The sequence below is a fragment of the Hypomesus transpacificus genome, chromosome 23, assembly GCF_021917145.1.
Source record: "Hypomesus transpacificus isolate Combined female chromosome 23, fHypTra1, whole genome shotgun sequence".
Classification (NCBI taxonomy): domain Eukaryota; kingdom Metazoa; phylum Chordata; class Actinopteri; order Osmeriformes; family Osmeridae; genus Hypomesus; species Hypomesus transpacificus.
Genome location: NC_061082.1, coordinates 15,891,150 through 15,912,849, shown reverse-complemented (window position 1 = coordinate 15,912,849; position 21,700 = coordinate 15,891,150). Strand labels below are relative to the sequence as shown.

The 21,700-nt window shown below is 41.1% G+C and overlaps 1 protein-coding gene across 1 annotated transcript; it reads right to left on the bottom strand.

The window, feature by feature from the left end:
- Window positions 1-13,262: 13,262 nt before the first annotated feature.
- Window positions 13,263-17,499, bottom strand: zic5 (zic family member 5 (odd-paired homolog, Drosophila)). Its single transcript, XM_047047245.1, has 2 exons — window positions 16,431-17,499; window positions 13,263-14,959 (listed from the first exon to the last, which is right to left on the bottom strand). Exons 1-2 carry the CDS (start codon window positions 17,473-17,475, stop codon window positions 14,520-14,522), a joined length of 1,485 nt encoding a protein of 494 aa, XP_046903201.1. The 5' UTR covers window positions 17,476-17,499; the 3' UTR covers window positions 13,263-14,519.
- Window positions 17,500-21,700: the final 4,201 nt, after the last annotated feature.

Genomic DNA, 21,700 nt, shown 5'->3' with positions numbered 1-21,700 from the left:
GACTGTTGCAAAAAAAAAGTTTAACCCTAGGGCCTACCTTTATTTTATGTTACAGATATAGCCTACCTAACCCCCCCCCCCCAAATGAAATGCTTAAGCCTAGTACTACATGTATTATACAGGAGATTACTTTTCTGTCCATGTGGAGATTTGAGGGTGGTTGATTATAAGTAGCCTATGGAAAGAAAGAAAAAACTCGGCAACTGAATCCAGCGGCCTTTGGACGTGAGGGCGCGCATAAGCACTCTTGAAAATGATTTATGAATTAATTAACTTTTTTACGAGGAAGATCGTCGTTTCTCAAATGTTAGAACTTTTGTAAAACGAATATATTTAATTATTTGCTTAAATATGTGACAAATGAAACAACAACAAAAATATTTTTTTAGATGAAAAATACAAATAATCAAAAAATAAATACTTTTGCCGTTTCTTATTGATGTGCCAATCATTATATAGAAGGTTTATGTCGCACACTATTGGTAAAACCAAGATAAGGACAATGGGCATTTAATATGAACATTGGGTATAGACTTACCCGCCCGTTACTTGTCTGTCATTCTTCAAATTTACATAATATGTAATTCGCCACAGACTTCAAAATCTATCTGCTAGACGGCTGGTTGAGTGATTTGGCACATGTGGACCATCACTAACTTCATTTGGGAGAGCCTATTGTCGAAGAGAAAACGCGTCAGTCAGCGAGGAGAGAGAGCGGCGGCTCAATCACCCGGAATCACTGGACAAAATGTTCAAAAGGGGACCTGTTTGTCTACAAACCTCAATTTTTTAACCAAGGCAAACATTTTAATTGAAAGCATGGTCATTAAAACTCAATAAAACAGGCTTCAATTGAAATAGGTCTGTAAGTTTTATTAATCTATAGTATTCCCATTTAGATTGTTATAGCCATATATGTGTTTTGCTGTGGTCTGATCAAATTTAAGCTACAATATTTGTAATGATAGCCCACTGTGCTTTCATCCCTATTCAAATGCATAATGTTTTCTTGTCATGGAAGTCTGTCTGCCAGTCTGTTATAGCCCAATTCCCAGTCGATGAAGTTCGCAGGGTCTAGAACCGTCTGCTCCCTGGCCCCCGAGTGCTCTAGGCCTGACTCCCCCCGATCCCCACTTCTTAAAGGGGACAGATCAAAGACTAGCCCGGCCCCGCCGGAGCCCACTAAAACCCGGTTGCTTTGTCTACTGTTGCTAGGAGGCTAGTAAACTGAGGAAGGGTGTTGGGGTCGTGGTAATGAGAGTCGTTACAGTGTGACAGTCCCTCCGACGTTTTAATACATCCAGGTTTGGTGTTGTAGCAGTTTTAAGCAACTTAGACTGTTGGTTGTCAAATGTTTGTATCCCTTAAAGAAAGCTCAATAACTTAGAAAGCAGAGCGCGTTACTTGTCTAGTGACGCTTTTCCCGCACATCTATTTGCTGTCTTGTTATCCTATATCAAAATGCAGTGAAATCATGTAGCCTGTCTAACAGAACAATTAGGCCAATGGCCTTTGTAGGCTATATTTGTATTAATTTAGGCCTATAAGATAGCATACTAATTTAATGATTCATAATAATAGTTCATGTTAATTAGCCTAGACCAGATGATGAGTCATTGGATAGACTGTCATTACATGTTTCTACGTTAGAGATTTGATTTCAGGCAGGGGCATAAGACAGGCTGCTTTAAAAGACTTTGGAGCGTGTTCTAGCCACGATGATGTCTGTGGGGAATGGGGGGAAAACGTAAATTATTTTTTACTGTCACTGCTTCAAATCTTATTCAAATATGTCTTTCATATAATTTATGAATGCATCAGATATACGCTCTCCCAGTTGATGGTTGGGGGACGGCGCAAGCGGAGAGGCGAACCTAATCACGCCCGTGTCCTTCACATATGCGAGGCATGTTGATTGATCATGCGCATTACATCTCTTAAAATGCAAGGTTAAAAGCCAAAGCTCGATTTGTACAAGCACTTCCTTGGGGGTTGTAGTGCATCCAAATAACTTAGCCAGACAGGCCGTTTGGGGCAGCAGATGAGTCTGTCTGTCTCTGAGTCTATCTGTCTGGTTGCGCCCCGGTCACCGAAAAGGTGGCATCAATGTGATCGTCTTGTCTTTTAATTTAGAAACGGAATCTTATAATCTATTTTTTAACTTTTTTCTTAGAATGTGTAAACAGGCTACACTGACTGGCTATTGAGCTTTTTTAAATTTTTGGTCCCATATGAGAAAAGTACACGAAAATAAGAAGTTGCTTAACATATCAGCAAGGAAAATGATAGGGTAGGCTTTTATGTTTGTTGCTCCGACTTTCATTTATGAAAACACACAGACACACACACACGTTTCTGACACTGGAGTCTCCTCATCAGTGCGCCCTACGGGAGCAGGTGGAGACCGGGCACGCGGCATGGGCACCTGCACGCTCAGCTGCGCGCACCTTGTTATTGCTGCCGCCGCGTGAGCACAGACAGCGACTCTCCGCCAGAGACCACATTCCGACTCTTTCCCCGTTACTCAGTCTAGCTGTCGTGTTCGCGTTACAACTCATCTCATTTTACCGTTTGTTTGACCGGCAGACCGGGGATGTGTTTTTGAGTGTGCCCTGAGGAGCAGAGAGAATGTCAAATAATGTGCGTTCTTGATCGCTGTCATCTCGATCCCCTGTGTGTTGACCATGAGTTCTGGTGCTTTGCTACAGTTTCTCCAAGCCTAGTTCAAACAGCATAGCTTTAGGGGAAGGGGGATTGCTCATATTCCCTCGCACAGAACCTACAGTTTATAATTATATGCATAGCAGTCGTACATTGTTGAGAGTGTTTCTTACATCAACTACATCGAAGTGAATCAACTTTATGAAAGTTTGGATATAATGGGTTACATGCCTACATGTGTCTCCCAGGTCTCAAAGTGTATCAATTACAAATAATGTGTGATTCTACAAGCGTGTAGTGTCTTTTTCAAGAGACACAAAAAAAACATGTTATGGAGTCTTAAATATATCCTTCTTGCCACTCGGTCCAACATGGACCGAACATCATCTTCAGTAATCCAATTAAACCTGAAAACCCAGAGCTCGCGCGCAAGGCACGTATTATTTTGTCCCCTTTCTCTTTCAAGATTCTGACAAGCGTATTGGTCCCCTTGAAAGAAAGAGTCAAGAGCTGTCTTTCATCCCTGAGAGCACTGAAGGTCTATAGACCCGATTCAAGACGTTGAAAGAATTCTCTTGTTGTCTGTGTCCCGAAGTTAGGACTTGTGTGATGTCTTTTGTGTGTGTTGTTTTTGTAACACAGTCGTCAAGTCTAGCCGAAAATGCTTGTTACATACAAAATAAACATGTTCTAAGATAAGACGGCATAATTGTTCAAAACGGAAATTAAGTAGGCCCTTAATGGATCAAGCAAACAAAGCATTCTTAGAAACAAGGCAAATAGCTCATGTTAAATTGCCAAATTATTTATCATTGTGTGGCTTTTATTTAAATAATAGGCTATATTGATTATCGAACGAATTATTTTAACATTCTCATCATTGTGTAGCCTATAGGCTCTCTAAGATAATTGAACATTTACAGGAGGATCTTTTACACAATATAGGTTACAATTATTTTACCTCAGAAATCGTCTTCAACGAAATTGGAGTTCTGATGAACTGTTTTCCAGCTTCCTCTGTCTACAGAGCGAATTTGTTTTTTAAAGACCATTCAAAGTGTCATGTTGTTCATAGCAATATTTAATATTTATTGTTCTTAATGAACAGTAGAGCACGTATCATTGGAAATTATTTTTTTATTTCTTAAATAATCGTAGGCCTAGCCTACTATGGTATGATCATATAAACCCATCCGATAGCGGACAGAGTTTGAGGACGGATTTAAACTTTGGCTGTACAAACTGCAAAGCAATTAATATTATGCCACGCAACATCCATATTGTTGGCATTCAGCAATGACAGGTAATTGACATTAATCCGCTCTCTCTGAGACTCAGGGGGGAACTAAAGTAAACGGGGATACGGTTAATGAAGCACCACTTGCCCTTTGAATCTCGGTCACAGTATGTAGTGGCGAAGTTTGAACGAACTTTATCCCTTCATTTTAGTAGCACGCGTCATAAAAAAGTTGGAAGCACGTAAAACCGCATGGAACGAGCATTCCAGGGATATTTACAGGTGATAAGGTTTCAGATCATTTTTCTTTTACCAGAATTAGTTTTCCCTTTCGACTAAGACAAACCTTATTTTGCCTTCTTTATTACCAGAAAACGTTTTAAAATATAATAGTTTTATTCAAATTGTGTCTAATGGCTTGTAAAATATTTTGAACTGAACTTCTCACATTGAATTCAGACTAGGAAATTAAAATAACATTTTAATGATTGACTTTTAATCATGCAAGCACGTCAGAAACCCTTATTTATTGGAAATATATGCTGATCATATGTGGTGCTGCAAATTGTCAAGGTTGCATCAGGGAGTGCGATATTTCTCTCTGGGGAGTAGCAGTAAACTTGACATTTGCCTCCCTTTCTGACCATCACTGTGAGCCTCACTGTCATCTAGCACTAATAAATAAGGCATTTCCGTAAACATAGAATGGTTATCCTTATTATCATCTATATCATGAGATGTTCTCCCCTTGCACCGTGACAGGCCGACAGTTTCTGGGATGTGAGCAGGATTCCCCCATTCTCAGCTGAGGAGTCACGGCCTCATCTCCGCTCTGCAGCGCGCAGCGTCCTTCTACAGGAGCCGTCGTAATGAGGGTTCCCGTGGGGGCCTCCCGGTTGGAGAGGTGTCATAACCCCGCCACGGCCATGGAGCCAGCAGCGCACGCTCACACCTTCAGTCCCGTCTCCCCCGGGCTGCGCCTGCCGCAGCCTCTTCACTCGGAGTTCACGTTCAGCGCTCAAGTTTTGACAGCCGTAATAATGGGCACGGCAACACCGAGAAACACAAGGGAGGGGCAGGTTGTGTATTTGAATGTTTCATAGGAATGTAAGAAAATAAAAATTTCATAATGTATTGAGACAGGCCATGATCTCCCAACATCAGGACACCTGAATCCTGTTGTTTAAGCCACTAAGATGAAGCCAAGGAACAATTGTGAACATTGGCTTCATCATGTACCATAAAGCAAGGAGGTGTACCATATAACTAATGACACGTTTTCACCTATTAGACCACCCTCTTATAGACATTTGAAATGAGGCTGGCTTTTGGCATGAAAGAGCATGTCAAATGTTCTGGATGACAGTACGAGGGCAGTGATCATACTTTACAATTTACAGGTGACCTCCACTCACGCCTCCACGTTGTTTCAGTCATGGATTAGGCAGAAATCTCTGAAAATAGTATCTTCAGCAGAAACATAAATATCCCCCTGTTGAAATGGACTATATTTCACTCCTATATGTTTGCCATTATTATCATAATATGCATTAATATGCCGTTGGTTCTGACGCCGTGTCAGTATGATGGATCTGCAGTGCGAGTTGGTGAGATATTCTGTCATTTACCATGGCAAGTGTCAGGAAGAGAGCAAGAGGTGTAGCCCCCCAATGGGGCCGGCCTAATTATACAATTAGTCTTGTGATTAGGACAGTCCAGCGGTAGTGCCCTCTGGGACACACCCACAATGTTATGGACGTTATACATCAAGCTCCATCAAGACAACCAGGGCTTATCTCTAAGAGGTGAGCTAAGTTCAGTTTGTTTGACAGTTTTGAACTTTATATAAGAAAAAGGCAATCAAAACAAGGATATTTTTGTGAGTTTGTTAAGCCGATCAGCCAGCAGAGAGTGAATGGTGGTGTCTAAACCACCAAGAAATGTATGTATGTGGTAAATTAGTATAGTTAGACCACATATTTAAATTTAAGATTCCTATATGTTTATTGTATGCACCTTCCTGCCAAAGCAAATTTCTTGTCTGTGCAAACTTTCATGGAGAATAAATCCCTTTCTGATTCTGATTCTGAAAGGGCATCAACGGAATGTTGGCCTCAGGGTTTGAGGACTTCTTGTGCTTCTATATCCCTGGCAGAGCAAGATCACCATGAAACTGACTCCAAACTGCCACTGTTAAATGAACACATACAGAAACCGTCCTCCCGCTTCTCTCGGAAACCGTTCACGTCTGTAGATAAACAGGTTTTCTTACTTCTAACTCATGTCTACGACTGTCACAGTCATCAAACCCAATTGGAGGACCTTCGGAAAGACCACCATTGGCCCAAAAATATTGGGTAAACCCTACAGAATCCTCAATCCTCAACATGAATGTCAAAAAACGTCATGTTCATTTATCTCGTAACATCTTGAACTATTTCCCCAATAACCCACCTCACTCTTTCTTTGAGCCCTTCCAAAGTCAGTTAGAGGTGCGTCCCATATCTTATAGCCTATCCACATCTATTTTTGAGCTTATCCCTGGTCAGTTGGAAACACAAAGTCCCCCATTATCTCTAGTCCCATATTCCGAAGCCATAAAGCCCATATCTGTTGTTGCCAATCCCAGAGGTGAGTTATACAGAGAGGTGAGTAGTGTTGTGATGTTTTAGATCCATCCTGCTCTACCTCTATATGGAACCAGAGGGAGGTCTTCCTTCTGCATGGCTGGTGACGCATTGAGGCCCTCTCCGAGGAGTCCTCAGTGCTAGCTTACGGGCTTATCGCCCTGGATTAGAACTCCATTGAAGAGAAGGGAGTTATAGGGGACTTATAGGGGTTATTCAGGCACCACACTTTGAGAACTTGCCTACAATAGGCTACAGAGGGACTTCACAATGTGGAGTTAGTCAGACCCCCTACTGCATTTGTATGCGGGCAAAGCTTGCGACTGACTTAGTGACTGGCCAGATTTGGGTCTGCTGTTTATTTGATAAGATTTGTATCTGGTGTGTTATGTCATTGTTTCTATGATTTTGTTTGTGTCTCCCTACCGGTTGGTACCTCAACAGACCATCACCCATCACCTTGTTCTCTTCTTTCTCTTCTTTCTCTCTCTCTCTCTCTCTCTCTCTCTCTCTCTCTCTCTCTCTCTCTCTCTCTCTCTCTCTCTCTCTCTCTCTCTCTCTCTCTCTCTCTCTCTCTCTCTCTTTCTCGCTCCTCTCTTTCTCTTTCTCTCTATGCTTCCCAATATCTCTAACCCCTAGTCCTGCTTCTCACTATTTCTATTTTTACTCTGCTTGTCTTCCCTTCTGTGGACGGTCCTGCTCACCTCACCTCTCCAGCTGTGAGAGAATGATTTCTTCCTCTCTGAATGCTGACCTTTTCTACAACGAAGGGTAGGCATTCGGGGCTAGTCCTCTGATGTTGCAGGCTTGATAGTTCCACACAAATCTGGCAGGAGATACCAATCACTGCCCACATTGGAAGGGGTGATGGTGAAAAAAGAGGGATGGAGAATGGGGGTAGATAGATATGGTTCATCGGAAAAGGTGTTTGTTCAAATGTTATGACCCATCCTGAGGCGTGTCATTAAGATACAGCTTTGGGTATGAAAGAAAACGATACAGACTTGAAATTGGGCTGCAGGGGTTGGTGATGGCAAATGCTATCACTTGAAAGGTTAAGAAATCAATTTGGGTTTCTATTTTGTCTTCCTGTCAGGACAGTGTTGTTGTTGGAGATAACTTCTGCGGCAGCATGTCTTCACCGTTTTTTAAAGCATTTCTCTCATACCAATCGCTTTTGAAGAAAGAGGGAATTCGGTACTATAAAATTGGTTTTCATTTAATTTAAAGTTACAGAGAACAAGCTATGGTCACTGGGCCTTTGTCAGACCTTATTTAACATGACCGTTGACTGAGAATAGGCTTTTTGTTTCATCAATGACCTCAGACAGCTTTGGAAGTGCCTACATGCATTAAGTTCAGGACAACAATGCAGAATTAAGTGTGAGCACCAAAGCAGACAAAGGGTCCAACCATTAGCTCTGCCAAGCCCCATCTTCCTTCAGGATGAGAGGATATCTTTGTGGTCCAGGGTTGACACTAAAAAGACAAAGTCTCAGACAGGATCGTCTCATTACATGACTTGAACCAGACTACACGTACTACACTATCAGTTGTGATTATGGTCAACTCTCCATTCTGCTTTAACAGGTTTTAAGGTTTTACAGTCCCAATGACCCACCAGGTGTTGACTGCCAAGGCTTGCATGATAACCTGAGACAGCTACGATTAGACCAGAACTCAATCTTGTTCCACATCTGAGGCCTGCATGACCAAAACATTAAGTGACCAAACCGCCTCTACCACCACACAGCCAGCTGGCTAACACACCATCACGACAACACACTGAACCAAACATCCTACATTTACAAGCTTCTAGCAATCCCCTGTAACACAGGAGCAAAGAGCACTTAGCCAATGTCCGTACTGCATAAGCACGCTGATCTTCCCCTCCTTCTCTACCTTCTGTCCAGCGGGCTGAAGCGGGGCCAGGTATGAGGCCCTGGCTTGGACACTCGTCCGTGGACGACCTTGCTCTCTTCACCTGCTGCCTTGGAGGGGCTCCCAGACCCGACCATGGGGCTTTGGACCGGCACCAAGTCTCTACCCCCACAGATGTTACTGAGCGCCTGATATTATGTCAGCTTCTCTGGGATGGAGACAGGCAAGAGCAGGGTGATGCATCTGCTCTGCTGTGGAGGGGTGGATGAATGAAAAGTAGCCAAAGGCGTGATGATAACATGATGACAGGAGAGAGGGAGGGAGATACATTAATAAATAAAGAGAGGAGAGATATGGAGTTATCCTATAGCTGTAAGGTAGGCAGTTATATAAAAATCTGGTAAATTACCTGGTTTATAAGAGTTCTTTGACTGAATCAACCGTTAAACAACAATAACTCATCTTTCGTGTCATCAGAAAATGTTTTGCAACTTTTTGGGTTGGCAAATAGGTCCACACTTTCCTTTGAATATTCTAGAATATTCACTTTGAAACATTAATTCATATGAAAATATATTATGTATTTGCAGATTATATCAGTCTGTCTAAAACTGTGGGACAGCTATTTGATTTAGCAGTGTGTTGTCAGTTTCAGATGATAATGTTCAGGCCCTGCATTTACAAAATGTTAACATTTTTCATTCACTGCAGTAGATTTTCATTTGACAAATTATCAATACAAATATAGTCTAATTTAATGACCCCTTTATCTAATGAATGTTATGATTGCAGTAACCTGGCTACATGTTTCAGGCCAGCTGAAAGAGCATTTCCATTTTAGGCTAAATCTTTTTTGGTCTGTTTTGTACTAACCCCCAAACCGGCAGCCTTTCGGATTCATATAGTCCAGGGTGTTCTGAGTTTACTGTTGCCATTAAGTCACTGTTTCTTTGTCTGAGTCCAATGTCTTAATCTCATTAAGTGTTTTTGGTGAGTGATTAGCTTTCTTCTCAAACCTGAAAATGGAAATTATAGGCACCTTGACATTTGGGACCACACCGCAAGTGTGCTGCCCTAAATATGCAGGGTGGGAGCAGACATGACAACATACACCATCTCAACAGTGTAGCTAAATCAATTGACTTTCAAACGGAAATCAGCCAAAGACATACAAAATGCATCCAGCCCATGACACAAGTCCCGTCGGCTTTTCCTCTCTAACGTGTTAGAAAAATCCAGCTTTTCACAGTTAATTACAAGTACATTATGATGTGCTCACTAGGTAATTGATTTAATGAAGTTCCTATAAAACTATTAAGACTCGGTATAGGTCAGGCGAGTGCCCCCCCCCGGCGAGCCCATTGTAGGATGTTTAACTCTAGCACTCCTTTCGGAAAGACATAGGGGCTAATAGGTGAAACCACAGCTGCTCGAATAAGGGTCGAGCGAACCGAGAGTTCAGATTCTATGCTTCCAGACCACGAACATCCAGTCACCCAGCCTCTAATCCAAAGGGACAACACATTTCCTCAACTTTTCCAACTACCCAACTTTCCTGTAGTTACAGCACATAGAGCTCAGGTTACGGCTTCGTTTTTCTGTTGGGTTATCCCTTCAGAGACTAAAAGTTGTCATTCGTTCGGTCAATCTCACTTCTCGGTGTAATTCGTTCTTTATAGACAACTTTGCATATACTCACTGCGCGAGAAACAACGTGCCCTTTTCCGCTTGATAAATGCTGTTCCGTGTGTTATCTTGGGTATTAGAGGTTAGGAGCTGGCCGGGTGAAGTAGCATGTGCAACTGCAACTGGATTCGACTGTTTCTCACTTATTCATGAAACTTAAGCTAGTAGCCAGGTAGGGTGCATGGAAGATATTGGCAAAATGCCTAGAGAATGAATATGTGCCCAGTTTTCTCACTCTAGCATAGCATGCTGATGAGGGGGAGACGGGGTCAGATGTTAGAAAGTAAGAAACTGTCTGTTTGACAAGGAAGAGACAACACGGCTGTTTTAATCGTGTACATATTTTCCGTCATGGGACATGTTGCTTTAAAGGGTCTTAAGAGTGCCAAAACAGGTGGAAAGTTACTAAATGGTAACTGGTCTCAGACATTTAACACATGGGTTGGGTGAGGTTTTTTTTTTGAATATCAAGAGAATATACTGAGTCAACATTTCCCTACTATGTTTGTCTTCGGCTATCGAAGATAAAACATAGACAAAAAAGCAAAATATAATTTCATGCAACACTAAATGCAACAACAAGTGTTAGCCTAAGTGCATCCTGAGATCCCTGTCAAAATATTGTAAAATAAAAGTAAGATGGTATATCCTTTTTCAGCATTTAGTCTTTTTGAGAGCATTACTATTTCAACATAGGCACCCAATGTATTACCACAAGCAACTAGTTTATTCCCATTTCGATTTACCATATTCTAAAAAAGTATACAACAGAAAGAATATTTTATAGACATATTGTTTTGTGTTTATAAAAGCTTCCTATTTACAGGAGTTTTCGAAGTTCAACATAAGATGGAAGAAAAAGGCTCTGTTAAAGCAATTCTATTGGGTGATCTCAGCTTTCACTTTAGGGTAGGCTATTTAATTTGAAAATGTGGCATAGCCATCTAAAATAGTAGTATAATCTCTCTCATGGCTCTTTCTTCAAATTAGAAAACGATTTTCTGCTTCATGGGGACGTTTTAGTCACAAGGTGTTGCTGTTCTGCTGTGTTTAGACACTGCGCGTCTTCTTTTTATGTGGGCCCATATGTTTCTGTCCAAAATCTGGTATGAACAGACTTGACCATGACACTATTTTTAGTTAAAGAAATTACCACTGGCTGCCGTTGCCTTGAGTTTGTAGGTTAACGGTAGCCTACAATCAGTATATACTACATCCAACAACAGAAACTTTTACTTTGTTCAGGCAAAGGATCACCTCAAAAACATTTTAATGTAGTCTTTGTGTTGATGCTCAGAGAAATGACTAGCTAATGCTTGTAAACTCTGACAAGACAGCGTTTGTTTTGGTTCTACGGTCGTCTGAGAAATTATCATTCAGCCCTTATAAAGGACGAAATGAGAGAGAACGAGCCCCGGTTTCACCGCGACTTTTGCTTTGTCCTCTCCCCAGTGGCGTCTGCATGTCTGACTCTGCCTGTTACTGATTTGCAGGCAGCATGTTAAGGTGGCCCGTGTAAGTGATTTCCACGGGCATCCCACTAAAGGAGAACAAATCGCTGACAAAGGAGTGCCTTTCCTATTCAGCAGCGTCGTTAGGACAACCAAAAAGTATTCCTCAGATAATAAGTTCTACTTCAAAGAGCTTCTCATTGAACGGTGACTGCTTCACTCCTTTTATGAAGTGTCTCCTTTTCAAGCCGAGGGAACCGTCTATTTGGTTATTTTTCATCGTGTTTATTTTGCAACATTCAGGAGGACTTGTTTTAGATAAATGCATGAATACTCTACCCATGTCCAAATAAATGTTGTGAACAAAAGCGAAATGCAAAGCAAGAGTGCTTCCCATAAACAAACCTAATTAGAAGACACAACATTTGTAGGACCTAAGGGAAGCTCTTGAGACCCCCAAAAAGGTCAAAAGCCCTACAACTGCTGCTTTTTCTATAAATTAGGACTCACATAGCCTATAACTTGTTTGCTTTTTGCCATGGTATAGTTTCTGGTGTGGCCGTTGCACCTGCTAGAGTGGGAGCTAAAAAATAAGTTGAGAATGCTTACTTCTGGCTTTCCATTCAGCTATATCCAACCGAAAATCACCGGTGCCGAACAATATCACAATCTCAAAAGGCTACATATCTCAATGTGGACCGACTCAAGGATTCAAAACGTGCGTGACGTATTATGGGGACTTATTATGGGGTCTACATTGAATGAAATATTACCTGTTACCTCGTGACCGTACCACTCCTGTAATTGTTTTACCGAATGACCTGTTCATGTGGCGAAACCTGTCTCCGTAGCGGTGACAAACATGCACTTGCACATTAGGCTGTTCCTCTGTCAACAATGTATTTGCGGTGACACATGAGGCATTTCTGGAGTAGGTGCTCAGAGTGCTTTGATGATAGTTCATTTAGTGGCAGTTAGTGTTGTGGACCAGACATATTCAAATGTGAGCGTCTCGCTCCCCAATTGCCATAGAAATCCTAACGCACCATGAAGACTGGCAAAGCGTCCAGCCTTCCGTTCAGAAGTAGCGGCCTTTGAAGTGGTGCACGACTCGCGTTGGTCAATTTTAATTCTATAGACGGGACAGGGGAGATTGTGCGTTTTAATGGTGAAAATAAGAGGGGGACTTGTTTCATATACTCTATACAAGGTCCTGCTTATTGTCAGATATCTTTTTATCTTTTATTTTTCCCATGAATGATTCATGCTCGCTCTGCTTTGTGCTGTCCCGCCTTTCAGAAAGAACGCCATTAGGGGTCTGTAAATTCCGCCATTAGCCTAGTGATTAGACCAGCCTCAGAGTTAGTGGTTATTCCTGAGATATCCGTGTACTGGACTGTAAGACAATTCAAATATACATATTTCATTTACAAGTCTAGATGTTCAGCCACTGTTCAATGTTGGTAGCATGCTTGAAAACCTCGAGTTTCAATCGTCAAACTTTGTGTAAGGTTGCTGATGTGACCTAAGATCAGAACTCAGCATTATATTTCTTCTTCTTTCTAGACACATCGGTGCACTTTATAAATGAAAATGTTGTCTGTCCTAAAAGACACTTGTTAACTACATGGCCTGGAGTGTTTATCCAGGTTAATCATAAACTTGTGTTGTCAAATTTATCACGAACATCAAGGGTCTGCACAATCAAATCTGGTTCACCATCACGTTTTATCCATCATAACCAACAGTACCATGCGCCTCAAAGACAGATTACTACAAAGGGCATGCGAGAAAAGGGATTTTCACATTACACAGCCTATTCAAGTAAGAATAATTAGTTTTTTTTTCCTTTACAGAACACAGTAAAAAGCATCAGTTAATACATTTCACCAAAATTGATATTATTATTCTTTGGTGTCTCTGTAATTCCAGCACGACATTGATACCAGCAAATAAATTACAATGTACAAAACATGAAAACTACAATAACATTCACGAGCATCAATACAATTAATATACAAATGCGTCAGGGACAAAGCCTGTCAGCCTACATATTTAGGTTCTCAGGGGACTTATTCGTACTCTTTAACGAGCGTAACACCTGTGTATTTTTTTGTTGTTGCATAAAATATAGTCTTAAATAGTTCTTAAATATTACAAAATTCCATCCAAACATAGCTATTGTATAAATTTTTTCAAACTAATGTATGAACCCTTTAAGACACTTGTATGTTTATCATATATTTCCGGGTGATATATGCCGCTGTATGCTGTTGCTGATCTAGTTAATCTTGTTTACATTCCTGACCTCATCTCAACTGATGCATCTGGTGTAATGGATATTTGGACGAATTAAATGAAAAATGCAGCTTCATTCATATTTGCAAGTTAGCTACTCAATATGCTGGTCAGCGACTACTGATGGCAACAGCGCTGGTTTCTTGTAGCCTAATACTCTGGGGTTATACAATAATGGATAAGGCATGTTACCTAAATACAAGTCGAGGGATTGCTAATGTCGATCAGGTAAATGACAATTTAACCTTCATCCCCAGTTGAGGGGTGTATGTTGGTCTTCCTGTACACATTTCCTTTTGAGAAGGCTTTTGCTTCTCAGAATAAAACAGTTAGGCCTACATCTAAGCTATGTGACTCATGAAACAAATCTTTGAATGACTGAATATTCTGTAGCTTTAGCAACAACGTACATGCCTACTGACTATTCCAATCTAAATAAAGTGTTTGTGGTTGAACAGTGCTGTAATGTTCATACATTCACTTCATTCCAGGGAATGTTAGGGCTCATATCAAGGCATGTTTTCCTCATAGTCTGTTCTCCACCGCATTTTAGGCTACTTGATGTTTAAAATCGTTGATATGCTTATACAGTTATTAAACTCCTACCCTTAAGGGCCAGTATTTGTTTTACCGGTAGGGAGATGACGTGGGGAATAAAATATGTCCTGTCTGTAAACATTAGAGCATTGTTCTGGGGTCTGAGTGTCTGAAAGAATCCTCATCGTCCGAATCTGACGTTGGCACATCGCTGGAAGGAGTGTGGAGGTGGTTGGGTCCCCCGCTCCCTTGGCACACGTACCACTCATTGAGGTTGGTAACCTGAGGCGAGAGGTTTGTGGACCGGTTCCTGTGCGTTTCAGAAGAGGGCGAAAGGGGGGCGCCTAGAGGGTTCGTGGATGAAAGGTAGGAAGCGTTGGTGGAGGGGGGCGGGGGGGATTTGCAGTGGACTTTCATATGCTTTCGTAGTGAGCTGGGGTGTGTGTAGGACTTGTCACAGCCGCGCACTTTACAGTAGTAAGGCTTGTCACTGGTGTGGACGTGAGAGTGCTTCTTCCGGTCGCTGCTGTTGGCGAATTTCCTGTCACATCCATCAAATTCGCACTTGAAAGGCTTCTCCCCTGAAATAAATAAATACATATCATTGCATGGCAAAGTCAAACATGATATCATCTATGATACGATAACATCAGTTGGTTATTTCAAAGTCATTACAGTCAGAACAATAACATGAACGTTAGAACCTGTAAGATCGGTCTATTTCAATCATTAATCCTGACCATTTTTGAACACACAATATCAATTTTGCTCTCACTCACACAAATATCAATTAATTTCCCGCACTTTCAACATAGCTGTTCACATGCTAGATCAAAAGTAGGCCAACAGCCTAATTGAAACCGTCGCTTAACTGCTTGGTAACATACCACTTCCAGTGTAATTACTCCATAAACGGTCGGTGTGGCAGCCCACTCCGCCGCGAGGCCTTCCTCCCCGACATACCTTATTTATTATACATCTCCACCGCCACCACTTCACTCCCTTATATAGGAGGCATGTCCATTGCTTAACACGTGTAACATGTCATACTCATGTGGCCTACTCATGTACATGGGGAGAGGATGTAAACTCAGTGCCACAATGGACAGTTTCAATGGAAATGAGTCAGAGGAGAAAGGTGCTGACGTTATGTGGTATATTTTAGGCTAAATAAAGACTAGAAAAAAAGAAGTAGAAACAGGTGCATGGGTTGATTGCTAAATTCACTGTTTGGAAAATATTTGCTTGATTCATAATGTGTGGCATCAGGGTTGAGAATAATCACATACGGAAAAATAAGGGACCTTGAGGTCGTTCCGTTGAATTCCGATCAATTTACTAAACATGGCCACATAGCATTGGCATAGTGAGATTGAGAATGCACAAATTCTGTTCTGGTGGAATAGATTGCCTTGTATAGATTTTGAGTGACTGCTCAACATGTTCCGATGGAACAGTACTTTTGTTTAGATACGACTTTTAGACTAAAACAAAATGTAGTTTATGTTATGGTTATACAACTAGGCTACTGATGCTAAACAAATATAGCCCATAGCATGTTTCTTTTGAACCCTGACTGCCATATTTTGTTTTAGTCAAATGTCAAAAGACAAATAACAGCACTTGTTCCAGCCTGAACAAAATGCATTGAGTGATGTGTTTAGTCAATAGCTCAATGCATACTCCCAGAGCTGTAAACGTCCATGCGGACTGAGAACCATTACGCGTATTCTACCAGGAGCACTCATTTGGAAGTACGTAAGCACGTTTTACAAACCATATGCTCTAATCCTCCCACGTTTGTCCCCACGTCTGTATGAGTAAAATAGCGCATGCTTCAAATACGAAATTAGTGACTTACATTAAACTGCATGTTAACTTAATTATTGTATAAAACTACTCCCGTTACTTTTACGCACGGTCACTGTCCCCGACTGTTTGAATAGCAGCTTATACTCGTGTATTCAACCATTCTACACTGTTTCACTGATACAAGGATAATTTGTGTTTACATGCAGTTGTAGTAGATAATCTTGATGCATTTTCGCTTACCTGTGTGAGTCCTCTTGTGAATCTTTAGATTTTCTGACCGGGCGAACACTTTACCACAACCTGGGAATGGGCAAGGGAACGGCTTTTCTCCCGTGTGAACGCGAATGTGATTTATCAGTTTATACTTCGCTTTAAATGCTTTTCCTTCGCGCGGACATTCCTCCCAAAAGCAGACGTGGCTGCTTTGCTCCGGTCCCCCAACGTGCTCTACCGTAACATGGTTCACCAGCTCGTGCATGGTGCTGTAAGTTTTGGAGCAGGGCTTCTTCGAACTTAGTTCCTGGTCGATCCATTTGCAGATTAACTCTTGCTTGATGGGCTGCCTCATGTATCTCAAGAACGCCCCCGCGGCTCCGTGAGGAGCAGAAGCGATGTTCACATTGAGGTTCATGGAGTTGTAGCTATGGAGAGAAGAGGGTCCATAGTGCTCGGGCCTGTGGCCGAAGTGCTCTGGCCTTCCGTAGATGTCCCCCGGTAGACCCAGGCGCATCTGCCCATTGAGGGCATGGTGATGATGAGCACCTGGGGACGATTGGTCGTGAAGTCCAGAGAAAAGTGGATGGGCACCACTTTCCGTGTGCCCATAAGCACCTGTTGGGGAGATGAACATGCCATGGTGATGAGGGGAGGAGGCGGAACTATGCTGGTCGCCAAGTGCATGCATAGCAGAGGCTGAGAGCTCTCTCCTGAGGATGAAGTCCCTGCTGCTTGAGTAGCCTGAGTGGGGGTGAGCCACAGGGAAACCAACTGTGGTCTGAGCAGAAGTGAAAGATGCCGCGGTCTGGGCTTCGGGATGGCTCTGAATGTGCTGAGAGGGACTAAGTTTGAGAGCATTTGTCTGTGCCATGTGCTCGGGTCCAAATGGAGTTAGTGCCACTCCAGGGTCGTTGCCCATCTCCCCAGGGTGCAGGTGGGCATGGTGGGAGAGAGGGTGATGCCCCCCCAACCCCGGGAAGCCTGTCATATTCTGATGAGGAAGGGGTTGAGTCGCTGCCAAATCCGCTAATCTTATCGCCGGATTCCTCTTGCTTAAAGGGGGCTCCATGTCTAAACTATGAAGTCCATCCACACTTACCGCTATTGTTTTTTCCTCTTGCCACGTTATCTAAAACATTACAATATATGTACATAAAGATCTATATAACTTATTTTGTCCTGCCTCTAACTCTGCTTGCTCCTTTTTCCACTCTGTCCTCAAGCGATTGGCAGAACATACAACAGTTGGAGGACACAGTAGGGAATACAGTTTAGAAATGGCACTGCGGGTATTGGACGGATTTCGGTGACTGGCAGTTAAGAGAACGAAGCGATTGGCTGTCGTTCAGCGCAGGGGCTCAGCAGGGTTCCGCCCCCTCACTCTCTATCGCTGTTGACTCCAAAAAGTTGTACTCACGAAGTTACTAGCAAATCTGTTTGTGCTGCTTGCTGTTAACCGTGATCGGAGCACGTGGACAACAGAAATATAGGGCGACTATAGTAATAATAATAAAGCCCCTTTCTGTTACTAGGCAGAAACCGTGGCTAGAGACATTCAGTGCAATCTTCGCAAAAAAAATATATGGGATTACACAAAAAAAATGAGTTGCCGTGTTTTCTGTTCTATCCGATGGTGTTTCGGATAAGTATATCAATAGTCTATTTGTAATTGCATATCGATTACACATCTAAAGAGCCAATGTAGAGTTAAGTGGAAGTCATAGTCTAACTTAACATGTTTAAAGGCCTACCTCCATCAAGACTAGTGTAGGCTACATAATTGCACTAAATACAGAAAAGTCATTGAAGAGTATAGGCCTACATACATAGAGAGCTCAGAAGAGTCCTGTTTTCAAGCATGAATATGCAATAGTTGTTTAATTGCAATGAAAACTTTTGGCGTCGTTGTTTTCATTTATTTCACGTGTTTCATATTTTACCTCAATATAATGATATCTATCTTAACACATTTTGTATGTATTTCGCATTTCATGGGGTTAGTTAATTGGTGAATGTATAATTTTGTGACATTTTTGTGTCGTTGGTATGGTAGACTTGTGATTTTCGAAAAATAACGTGTAGCCTAGACTTACGTTGTTTTTCAGTGGCCTGTCTATGAGCAAAACAAATCACCTTCTCTTGACAACACACTGTATACTGTAAATGTATTTAGAATAAACATGTACGGAACATATCACTCCTAAGTAGAACTTTTAATTAAACTATTAACCATCTATGAAGTGGAATTCGTTTGAAAGGCAAGATGCAGTTGACGGGAAAAGAGACCATTCAAACATGCTAAAAATAATTTAATAATCTGTAGGACGAGGAAAATTCAAATTTAAATTATTGAATCCAATGTGACCCTTAGTATTTTAATAGGTTAATGCAACCAAACCTAAACATTAATTATAAATCGTACGTTTTTGATTTTACACGAACACCAGTAAAATGATTGTACATTAACTTAAGCAGTCATTGTGCTTGGATTCAGTTGAAGTGAGAGTTATTAGATACCTTTCCCCATGAATCAATTTAAAACTGATGTGCTCACTTTTTATGAGCCAGTCATGAGTTAAGTGTGAGGAAACTTGTAAATCTGTATGAGTAGACTTTATGGCACGAGAACACGCCCTCTTGTATGGTCTCTGTTCAACTCAGCAGGGCGTGTATCTGTCATTGATTTAATACGTCTTCATTTAAAGACACCTTAGGAATCGATTTGTGATCGTCAAGTCCAATGATCTTGATGTTACTGTTATTTAAATGTGAACATGGGCAGAGTTTTTGCTCAAGATCTTACTCAAATTAAATCAGTTAATTTAATTGTAAGTCCACAAACCTGTCTTTCTTTGGTTTAGGCAGTTCTATAATATTATGCCTTGGCAACAATTACAAATATTTCCAAGTACATACTACTAATGCTTGTAACTGTTCGACAGGCTACTAAAACTGCAATATTATGCTTGAACTTGAATGTCAGCATGTTGTTGTTGAACTTAAGAAGGAACTCAAACAACTATTGAAAACATTCAATTGATGCTTGGCATGATATTTACTTCAATATTAAATTTGATTATTGCCCCAATACACCTGTGGTATAAACAAAAGTGTTCTCTATGTGTTCTGTCTTTCAGGCTTACCATGCCTAATAACTATGCACCCTACCAAATAATAACAGGAATGTAATTTTTTAGATTGCCGTTATCAGTTGGGATAGTTGGATTGTTTTAGAGAATGTATTGCTTGGCTGACTGGGCTGACAACGTGTTAACAACATGTTACATGTGCAGTTTCAGAACAGGTTCCATAGATTCCAACATTCATCTTCTCATGAGAAATAGGCATCAATTAACAGCAATCAACTGATATTAACAAAATCTATTGTGCACTTGTACACTTAAAAAAAAACATGTGTACAAAAAATTAAAAATTAATTAAGAAATTAATCAATCAATGTACAGTAGTAGCCTGTTGATAGCTGCGATAGTTATGTACACCCAACAATCCTCCTATGTCAACCTAAAAAAAACTAAAAACTAAACTAACAATAATGATAACAATAATTGGATCATTTGCAGGACTCAGATCCTTGACTCTGGAATCAGGAGTATTACCCTTAAATCTGCCCCAACTGCATTGGTGTCTTGCCTATGACAATTGAAAAGATGGGTCTGAGATGTGGTGTAGTCAGAAGAGAGCCCACGTTGTCCCCATCAGTGAGGGTATTGTAGCAGTTGTTGGCTCCCTTCCACATCTCGCATAGGAAGGTTTTGTCTTGTATGAGAGGCCCGAGGAGAAGAGCATCTGACTCCTAAAACAACAACACTGAACAGGTTTTAGTCTCAAATCTAACCCTCGCGGATAAATATGTTTTCAATATCTAGCATACATGTGTATTAATTTACATCAACAACATGGGTGTTCTTGTATCACACAATCGCAGGTGATAAAGGATAGTCATCTGACACTACCTTTAGCAATTTACTTTTAGTTAAAGTATTAATATCCATTAATATAAACTTTCAATTTGAAGTTTGGCATCATGCAGCCTGAAAGGTAAATGATGGAAGAACATTTGAAAAGGAAAAGTGCTTGGTTAATAAAATGGTTATTTTTCTAAGGGGAGGAAAAGGGCAACATATGTGGTCTTAACAGGTCAAAGGTCAAACATCCATGAAACACACAAGGTCATTGAAACCATACAAGTAACCTATTAAAGCGTCAACATATTGATATTGTCAAATTAGGGGGAAAAAACTGCCTAATTCCCTGTACACTTGGCCTCTGGTTTGCCATTCCTGCATAGAGTGGGTTTCGTTTTGTTTGTTAGATATATTTAAATCACGAAAAATAGGTTCATTAATATTTGTACAGAGATCCCTTAGGACTTCAGCACCAGGACAATCACGGTTATTGTCCGTATACTAACATTTTAATTTAATATATATTTTCTATTTTACACTGCATGTCTCCTCCTATATTTCAGGCCATGTGTAACCTGTTGAAATACTGGTCTTTGGGGATTTTCACAAGCGTCTTTCTTCTTGAGGTGACGGGGGCAATTCGAACCCAGAGGCATGTGCCTCTGGCCGATTGAGTTCTCTTTCTTTATAATTTCTTTTTCTTTTTCTCCTATCAAGTGACAGCAAAAGGGGTTTTGTGGTTTTCCAGAGAAATAAAGAACTTCTTAGAGAGGTCGGCAGACGTGACTTTGAACTTGGATCAGCTCCTTCGTTTCCTGCGGTGCGGGTTGAAATAGTCTGGGAAGAATGGTTCACAACGCCAGGCTGCTCGGCTAGGGGCTGGGAGACAGGAGTCCCAAAGTTTTCCTACGTTCCCCTTTTGCCTTACCCATTATTTATCGTTAGAGTGTTTGGGAGCAGAGAGAGAAAGACAAGGGCCAGTTTGATGTGTTGGAACAGGATAACTTGTGGGACTTGAGTTCAATTAAAGTGTAAGTAAACTTCCTTTCATCTAACGCTAACATGTGAATGAGCAGCTGTTGTTTGGCTTGCTGTAAACGTAGATTCAAAAGATTTACCCATTGCAAAGGTTGTGAGTTTATGCGCCCAGTCATTCGCTTTGACAGTAAGGCTGCTTTTTGTAATTATTCTTACCATGCATATGGACACTATAGCCAGGGGATATATCTCAAAACCAGTTTGATCTTTTGTTTGTGGGCTAACAACAAATGTTTCATATTTTATAAAAACATGTCCATAACAATGCTCCAATACTCTCCAAGACATAACTTATGTAGCCCAGGAATATTCCGCTTTATTTTGAGCTAA

Coding starts and splice junctions, on each gene's coding strand:
- zic5 (XM_047047245.1), bottom strand. CDS start 17,475: ATGGAGCCCCCTTTAAGCAAGAGGAATCCGGCGATAAGATTAGCGGAT. Junction 14,960..16,430: donor TCACAAGAGGACTCACACAG/GTAAGCGAAAAT, acceptor TATTTATTTCAG/GGGAGAAGCCTTTCAAGTGC.